Below are 10159 nucleotides of genomic sequence, written 5' to 3' on the forward strand. Positions count from 1 at the left end.
TTTTTTTACAATGAAATTGTTAAAGACTTTGGAATCACCTTTTCAATTTGGACCTCTCTCGTTTGCATTCGATCCCTCGGGGTATAAATGTGCATTTCTTAATAAAAACAAATTAAAATTAAAATTTCCAGACAAGTGCATGACACTTGTGGAGAGTTGTCTCATTGGTAATCATACCACATCTTCTTATTTTTATATTGAACTTTTTATACTTAAACTGGCAATGAGAACACTGATGATCGTTTTCATGTGGGAGAGAGAAAAAATCATTTTGAAACGCCCCATAAAAAAGGGTCTGGATGGTTTTTTTTTCACTTCTTTCTTTATAATCTTTTAGATTTGTTTCTCTATTCCAAATTTATTTTGTCCATTATTCTCTATTCTTTATATTTTTAAACCCTATTATTCTCTATTCTGTAGTTTTTTTTGCTCTATTTTTTTTCTATTTCCCCCCTTTATTCCGCACTTTTTGGCTATTATTCAGTAAACCCCGTCCAGACCCTCATATAAACTTACCATCAGGATAAGGCACGTTGATTGTAGCCGGTGTTGTAGTTGTCGTTGTCGTTGATGTTGTTGTTGTTATAGCTAGAAAAGAAATCGAAAGCTACGATCATATTTATAAAATTTATTTCTTTTGTAAAGTAAGAAATCTGGCATCGCAAATAGAATTATGAGGCAACGAACCCTCAACCCAAAGTAGAAATCTTCATTTTTTTTTAACTAGATGCTCAATCGAAATGAACGCACCGCGTAATGTCACATGGGATACTGATTGTCAAATCATTGCGCAAACTTTATTAATTTGAAATGGAAAAGAGGGATTAATTAAAGACGTTATTTGTTTCTTTTAACATACAAATCCTCTGCCAGTATAGCTTTTTTTTTATCGTGTTTGAGCGAATAAAAGTCATTAAAAAAAAAGGATACCGATAAAAAGCATAAAAAAATCGTTGACATAACAAATCTAAGGATTGACATAATTGCATTTGACCACCTGCCGAAAATACTTTTATGGTCATTAAATTTCCTTGTCCAGCAATACCTAACTTTGGACAATGAGACCGTGACCTAGTTTTTTGGTAAATTTTGAGGAAAACTGGTAGTCAACATTGTAACAGTGTAACCAGCTGAAAAAAACTTCTGTGATTCGACTATCATTTTGAAATTACAGAAGTACATCATTTGTAGGACCGAACACATTTGATCATAAAATCTTAATCTTTCATCTAATCGAGCTGATATTTACATCAGCTAAAATCCACATAAATCAAATCCTGACACGTTGGTTCAAATAAAAAAAAGTTTCAAGAAACGTTTGTTTTGATCATTTGTACACAGTTGTATAAATTGGTTTTGAATTTATCACCCTTTTGACTTCCTTCTTTATCCTTGGCGTTTTTCATGAGTACCCTTTGTGCATTTGGATACATTATTGAAAAGCAAAATGAGGTATTACCGAAACAACCACTGACTAGTGCATGTATTTAAAAATTCTATAAGTGTATCATACACAGTGGTATCATAAACTATAGTATATAATAATACTGGCTTTTCTCACATTGCCGGCGACCAATTAAAAAGATGCTTACATTGACAAATCAAATTTCTCATTGCATTTATAATCAATTCCAAATCTTGAAATCTGGTCACCTGGAACATTTTCCCTCCGTCACTGGCAATATTTTCCAGCTCGTCCTTGAACATGGCACTTCCCACACCAATAGCAATAACAGTTAGTCCTTCAGCCTTGGCCAAAGATGCTTGCAAGGATGTGAGAGCGGGCGAGGCAGATCGACCATCGGTAACAACGACCATGATTTTTGGGGCAAAAGAACGTCCTTCCTCTCGCATCATTTTACGCACACGTTCAATACCCAACGCTGTATTGGTACCAACTTTCGGATGTCGTAAATTGTTTGCTAAAATTTTCAATAAATCTTTTGATCTGGACGGTTGTAGGTGGACTATATCACCAATCACTGTACTAAATACCACAATACCAACATGTATAAACTCTTTTCCGATTTCAAAGTTATCTATCATATTAGCCACAAAATTCTTTTGTTTCCGAAAGTCCGCATCGCTCATACTGTTGGATCCATCAATTAAAAATACGATGTCTCCAGGCACATTACAAACCTTATCTGCAAAACAAAGTAAGAAACGTTTTAACAGAAGTAACAAGGAAAACAATTACAAACTATTTCCTTTCCTTTTTATTAATTTTTTCATTATTTTAGGAAATGCTTTCTAATTCAAAATAAAACATAAACATACATTTTATTGTTTGACAAATCATACATATCTTCAACGGTCAACAATATTAATGGTAAGGAGCTTGTTTTTTAATCATAAGTTTGTTTTAAATATACATAATGTGTCATTTATACGTGTTTGTTATTCATTTTCCAACTTTTATTTTGGATTTCCTTTTTTTCACAAATCATATAAGTTGATTTATTTGACAATGAAGTTTTGAATTCGCATTTGAACTTGAATTAAACAATATTCCTTTTTCAAAACCCCTGATATTTTCTGCAGCATCTTAGTTGATGAAGAAACATTGTAAAATATTAGGTCTTCTGTTTCATTCATTTGTTTTATTGAATAAATCATCACATCATACGAGAAGTAGCCGAGACTTACCTTTAGGATTGGCAACATGTATCGACGGAAGAGTTACCATTTGTGTCGGCAAAGGTGAACTTGTAGTGGTTGTAATTACTGGAAAAAAATGATTGAAAATTATTGAAAATATAAAAGTAAGAAACGTACATGATTTATATACCTTAACGCTTTTACATTCTGATTCAAGATCGGAAAATGACGTTGAAGTTGTTTATCAATTATTGCCATAGTTACATATTGTATGGTACTGGGTAGTATTTTAAAAACCGTACACCAAGACGTTGATTTTTGGTAACAACATCCTCAGCAATGGCATTACCCACAATCTCTCGGTTTCAGAAATGGCGAATTGGTTGGTGTCATGTGTACCGGAAGAACGTTATTGTTTTGCGTAGAGTCAAAGGAGTAAGTTCACGAAGGGTCAAAATTGGCCCTAAGAATGTGATGTTTTGTTCAAAACAGGCCAAAATACTACAAATTTCACATAGAAATAGTTGGACTTTTAATACAAAATAACTTCTTTTTGGCACATCACCTTAAAAAAGCCGAAGAAATAACCCCTCAAGTATGCATTATGTGTGTTGTAACGTCAGATTTGATCAAAGGAGTAGGTCCAGTAAGACCCCTTTTTGGCCCCAAAATATAGCAGTTTTAAAAAATTGTTAAAATGTAAACTTAAAGTTATTTATTGGTAAGAAGAATGCTTCTGCTACATAAATATGGGCTGTTTTTGACAATACAATGCACATATATCGGGTACTAGCATCCTTTAGTCAGGCTAAATTACTGAAATCTTCACAATTTTAGCATTTTAGTTAAATTTTAGACGGTTTCCGTCTAAAATGAAAGTGGCCGCATTTGTGTTCATTCTTAATATTGAAATGTAAGTTGTATTTGATGATAATACATAACATATATAAAGGTTGAGGATGAACACGGATGCGGCCTCTTTCATTTTTGACAAAAACCATCTGAAAAGTGACATTTTTGGCATATTTGATATATTTTTCATATTTAAGCTTGGATCGGAGCGTTTTTAATGACTAAATCAGTTAAAATCTTTCACATAAACTAATAGAATCAACTGAAATAGACACTTAAGTGTTCAAAAAGTGTCCAAAATCCTTCGTCATATGAACCTGAAATTTGAGGCCAAAATCGGCCCTTACCGGACCTACTCCTTTTCAATAATTCTTTACAGTTTTTAACATAATTTACTTTGGCCGCCATCCCTGATCCAGCTTTTTGTGTCAAGCGAATTTCATCATTGGCAACTTTTGGCTTCAGAACATTTTAGATCCTAGGTTACGGCCAAGGGTTTCTTCAGGCTTTTAGGTCCGACAAATGCACAAAATCATCATTTTTTGACAATATATCTAAAATGTGCTGACTTTAAAGCCTAGAATGTACTCTTAATGAAGAGATTTGGTTAACCTAGTAGTAAGGCTTTTGAAATAGATCCATTTAAGAACCAAATTATGGCCATTTTGATATTTTATGATAAAATTGAATTTTAAAGCCATATTTGGCCTAAAGTGAACATTGTCCTTCACGACCTATCAGCCAAACAAACAGAAACACACACACATGAAAACCACTCATAATCAACTAACAAGCATTAGCTTTGGAAAAAGCTTGTCTGAATTTAAGCATTTATAAAATGTGAACAGTGCGCTAATTGAAGGTAAGGTAAGATTTGATATAGGCTTACGACTTCAGTTGAGGAGGGGCTCAGATTGTATTATAGGTAGAGGCTGTTTACTGGTACTAAAAAATAGTATAAAATATGGAATCATAGTAAATACAATTTATACAACTTTTTTTTAATTTTATTTTTCCTGATTTAGACTTGCAATTTTCAAAGATAAACCATTCCACCTAACCTTTTGAAATATATAAATGCATTCTTCAACGATCAAACGTCACTTCTTTTAACTAAGTTTCCGACTTATTGACTCTATGCATGAAGAAAACAGAAACAGGACCAGGGATAATATTCAAGTTTTTCGAAAATAAACAAACAGACAAATACTAAATATACATGATACATTGAAAAATGAATCCATACGAAACAAGAACACCTATTTATTGGTACCAAATCTTAACTAAAGGGAGAATTGGGTCAACACTTCTGTGTTTTAATTATTACATCCTTGTCAATGTTTCATATCATCAGCTGTGAGACGGTAAGCTCTTAAGAAATAAAAAAGCTACTACTATAAAAAAAAAATTTCTTCATAAAGCTACCGTTTGCCCAATTACAAGATTTTTAGAAAATCTTTAACTTACCAAATAACAAGTTTTTATTAAAAGCTATTACTTTTGCAATTACCCACGATGCAATGTTACCCAATGGACTCTACTATACATTAATTGAAACGGAAGTCGGCTACTTAAATCTAAGTGTTTGTCACCTTTTAGGTCATTTATAACCATTGAAATCACTACTTGTTCTACAAATTATCTAGAAGTCTAAACATCAGTATAAAATGTTTAATTTTGACACCAAATAATTATTGATGATAAACTTGTGACTAATGTTCAAATCTTAATTTCTTTGGCCTATTTGTTTACATTCTTTGTAAAGTTGGCCCTTTATTTCTTAATTTTTGACTCTTTATTCTCTATTCTGTAAACCCCATCCAGACCCTCTAATATGGAGCGAGTGTGGATCTTTGTCTTTTTATCGACCCTCCTTATCAACTTCTAACTGTTTTTCATTAAAAGATTCAAAACATTCGTCTTCGGATATGAGAACAAAAATAGAACAATTTATATTTATCCATGTTGTTATAAAATTGATTACAGGTCGTTTAAAAATAATATGAACAGTTCGTTTATATCTGAAAATCGACAATTCCAGGTGCAATGTTTTCAATTATTTGCAATGTAGGTTTGAAGGACTTTCTGTTGTATATCTTAACAAAGTTTAAAGAAGTTGATATGGAACATTTTTGTAATACTGATTTTATTATTGATAAACATGTTATAAATGATATTGAGAAAATCTGTTTTAATAGATTTAAAGAACAATGGTACAATGATTTAATGTCAAACAAGCGTAGCAAACTACGTACTTACATACTGTTCAAAAATGATTTTGACGAAGAAAAATATTTATTAAAAACCATTTCTTGAAAATTTAGGAGTGCATTTCCAAATTTAGAAGTGGTACTGCTTCTTTGAAAATTGAGACTGGAAGGTGTGAAGGTCTTTTAGTTGAAAATAAAATTTGTTTTAACAACACTTTTAATTGAAGATGAAAAACATGTATTAATGAATTGTCCAGTGTATGAAGATTTGCGTTGTTATTTGTTTTATCAAGCATCTCTTTTTAATGTTAATTTTATGTATTTGTCGGATGACGATAAATTTGTATTTTTATTCACAGATGAAAATATGTTCTTTTATATTGCCAAAATCTGCAATGACATTTTATTGAAAAGAAGATGTATTTTATATTGCTACTTTTAGTGTATATAATGTATATACATTTTAGATAGTCTCTCATAACTGTTTTTAGAGTGGCTCTTGTATGTTTTATGATTATGTTTTATTAACTTTTTGTATGTTTAATAAAATGAAGAGGTGAGACTTAAATAAAATATTGTCTTGTCTTGTCTTGTCTTGTCTTGTCTTGTGTCATGTGTATGTTATTGTTTTCTCGTGGAATATCTGGTAATCAATTACCGATAATATAACTCCCTCAATATTACTATGAAAACTACAATAGTATTGATCATGATCAAACAATTAATTTCCAATGGTATTTTAAAACGGATTGTACTTATCTTCTTATTATGTTCAAAATCGATATGCATGCTTCTGCAATTTTTGCATCTTTAATAAAAAAAGATTATAAAATTTTTGTATGAAAACGCTAACGATGTTAATCAATAATCACAAAATGAATTTCCAATGGTATTTTCAAACGCGTTGTACGTATCTTTTTATTATGTTTAAATCAATATGCATGATTCTTTATTTTGATTTTTTATATATAAAATTGTAAATTATGTCGTATCTTGTCATCTATCATGCACAAATATGTTAACATGACAATAAATTATGTCATTCGTGTTTTAAAGTTGATCGAGCAAATTATTCATTGTGATATTAATAGAGGTAAAGAATACTTTGTAAACTATAAAATATTAATTATGATAGTTTATATAATAAGGTGTAAATGATAGTTTTTGTAGAAATTAATAACACGGTTAATCAATTAATTACCATGGTCACTGGTGTTTATGAGGGTGTTGCGTAACGATCCAACTTCCGAAGCAAGGTAGTCGGCTCTCCGAACTATCCCGAAGTCCTGCGTTTTTGATTGCCGCTTCGGTCCCTGCTTGGAAGTTCGAAGGATTTAGCTGCTGAAATTTAATTTCATAAATGACGTCTTTTTCCAAATGTGGTGTTTTAAACATCAATATTTGAAGATAAACATATGGGCATTAATCGTCAATCTTGAATGAAAATAATGCTCAAGTTTTGAAAGCAATAATATTTTCTTTTAGTTTACTTATCCATGGCCATTTTTCTTTCTCTCTGTCTTTTTTCCTCTCTTTATTTTTATCAAATGAAATAATAGCTTTCTTCATAAGTAAGAAATTCGAGAATAAAAAATCCTTTGCCAAGGTTTCTAAAACAAATTTAAAAAAAAGTTTGGAAAAAAATCAGCAAAAGTCGGTTTCCAATGACATAAATAATTCATAAACAAGATAACAACATGACAGAAAATCTTGTAAAATGTTCGTCGATCAGGACATGTTTTATGTATTCTGTAATTGAATTAGATAACTAATGTTCTGCAATACACAATTATTTTTCATTTCCCACAGAAAAAATAGTGTGAAGAAAGTAATAAATGTCACTTTTACTGAATATCATTTGAACGTAACGGTTTTGATACGAAACTATGGTGTGAAAACAAATTATATAAGAATACTAAAATACTCATTATTGACATGCAGTCAGGGGGATATTTTGTCAGTATTTAACATGTGCACTTAAATGAGGTTATAACCATTTGTTATACATAGATATACAAATAAGTTATAAGTTAGGGAAGTTAAAATGTACACGTTTTTCCGCAATTTTGAAAGAAACCTATAAACAAATGGTAAGATAAAATGTAATCTATTGACGGTATTTCATTTCTAAAATTCCCGAAAACAAGGTTAGGGGTTATATGGTATCTATGATGAGCTTATTTATCTAAAAGGAATGAACACGTCTCAACTTATTTTTTCAAGAGTCTAATTTTTTTTTCAAGTCAATTTTTTTTTTACAATTACAGATTATAATATATGTGCCAACTTTGCAGCATGAAGAAATTTTTCTTCCATTGATTAACTGATCATTTTGTGCATGAATGAAGCACCTCATCCTACCCCCTTCATCAAATGTCAATAAAACCTTTTACATTGTGAGATTCTAATTTAACATCAATATGTGTTTCTAGATTGGGTATCCTGGTCCCTTGAAACATCTCAGAGTTATCTCCTGTGTACTTAGAAAACTTTAATAAAAATAAGGAGATGTGGTATGATTGCCAATGAGACAACTATTCACCCAACTTCAAATGAAGTAGATGTAAGCAATTATAGGCAACCATACGGCCTTCAACAATGAGAAAAACCCATAACGTATGGTCGGCTATCAAAGACGCCGACATGAAAAATATAAAACAATTCAATTGAGAAAACTAACGGCCTAATTTATAACAAAACAATTTACGAAAAACAAATATGACAGACATGAACCAACGACAACCACTGAACTACAGGCTCCTGACTTGGTACAGACACATAAAGAATGTGGCGAGCTCAATCCTCCCCTAACTCTCTCTATGTAGTATGCATCTTGTGAACTCGAATCTTGCAATTTGCTTCATCAGATGTTCACGAAACTTAGTACACTATAAGATACTATTATGAAGATGTGCACATTTCAGGACAACTTGGTATAAACAAATCCCAGACTTACGCTCCTTTGTTAGGATGCATTTTTGAAAGCAACTCCTTCTATGAGCTTCATCTTCTGTTCATGAAGCTTTGTACACTATGCCTCGATCCTCACATGACGATGCATATATAGGAAGTCTATTGACAAATTCAAAAGTTATGGCTCTTTTAACATTGATATTTTCTGTACTATTCAGTACTGATGATTCAATTAGAAAAAAAAATACACCAACATGTCTATTATTACTTTACAAATGAATTCCATAGAAAAAATACCTGGGAATAACCAAAAGTGGAAGCGGGTGGAGTGCAAGACTTAGTGTTTGCAATATATTTCTTATAAAAACAAATCTTTTTCAAAAACATATTTCAAAATTATTTTTGGTTGGATTTAAAAAAATGCACAAACACATATGTTGAAAGACACACAATTATTTGGAGTATATTTCTTTATTTGGCTATAACTTTGTTTTCAGATGATTTTGTTTTCTCTTGATATGAACATGTGTAATAATTTTTTACAATTTATTTTTGGTAGAAATATATTGATTATTTCCATACAAAAAAAATAATACTTTTGTATATATCATAAAGTAAATGAGAACACCTCAAAACAATATTATAACCAAATAAGCAAATAAACTTCTTCTATCAGTACCAAGTTAATTAAAATCCAATCTGAAATGACCTCACAATATTATTTTTTTTAAAACATACTATTAGTCTTATATATATAAAGCCAAAAAAGTGTAGATAACGAATAAGCAAATAATCTTCTTCTATCAGTACCAAATTATAAGGGTGTGGATGGGGGTCTTTCGTTTCTGTATTTTTTAACTCTTTATGCCATTTTTCTCTATTTTTAATAAATTGTGCCTGTTATTCTCTATTCTTTATATTTTAGCACCCCATTATTCTCTATTCTTTATTTAATTTGGCCTATTATTTTCTATTCTTTACTTTTTTAGGCCATTATTCAGCTCATTTTGACCATTAATCTTTATTCTGTAGACACAATCAGACCCTCATGTATAACGCGGAATGTACATTCCTCCTTAAATAGTTCTTTCTTATTCTCTTCTCATACGGAGAAATATACCGATGGATATATTAAATCCAATGTTTTCTATGTCCACCATCCCGCCACACACACACACACACACACACACACACACACACAACCACGCACTTTACAAAAATAAGGGGGAAATTAAGAAAAAAACAATATTCTGAACCAACAAGTCCAACTATTACTTTTAAAAAAGAAAGCGATAGTTACCTTGACAAACCATGTTTCTGATCTCAGATACTAATCCTTGGAGAGTTATATATGAGGTCGCAGTGTAAACTTTTCTCGGACTGGATGCAATTTGTCGCAATTCGTCTTTAAAAACCTGTCTTCCGACACCTAAAGCTAGGATACGAATCCCTTCAATTTTGGCCAATTCTGCCTGAGAATGCGTATCACGCGGAGAATCAGAGCTTCCGTCTGTGATCACAATTAGAATCTTTGGCACACCTGGTCTTCCATCTTTTTTAAATTGTTCTCTGGCATATTGGAT

General features: G+C 31.3%; 1 protein-coding gene across 1 annotated transcript in view; it reads right to left on the reverse strand.

The window, feature by feature from the left end:
• LOC127718491 (uncharacterized) overlaps positions 1-9904 on the reverse strand; it is a 33161-nt gene extending 23257 nt beyond the window's left edge. The window contains exons 1-4 of the mRNA XM_052224533.1: positions 9877-9904; positions 2650-2727; positions 1593-2147; positions 517-588 (exon numbers count right to left, since the gene is read on the reverse strand). Coding sequence (XP_052080493.1) covers positions 517-588; positions 1593-2147; positions 2650-2727; positions 9877-9889 — 718 coding nt within the window. The 5' untranslated portion in view covers positions 9890-9904. The remainder of the gene's footprint in view (positions 1-516; positions 589-1592; positions 2148-2649; positions 2728-9876) is intronic.
• Positions 9905-10159: the final 255 nt, after the last annotated feature.

This window comes from Mytilus californianus, unplaced genomic scaffold (assembly GCF_021869535.1).
Source record: "Mytilus californianus isolate M0D057914Y unplaced genomic scaffold, xbMytCali1.0.p SCAF_10, whole genome shotgun sequence".
Classification (NCBI taxonomy): Eukaryota; Metazoa; Mollusca; class Bivalvia; order Mytilida; family Mytilidae; genus Mytilus; species Mytilus californianus.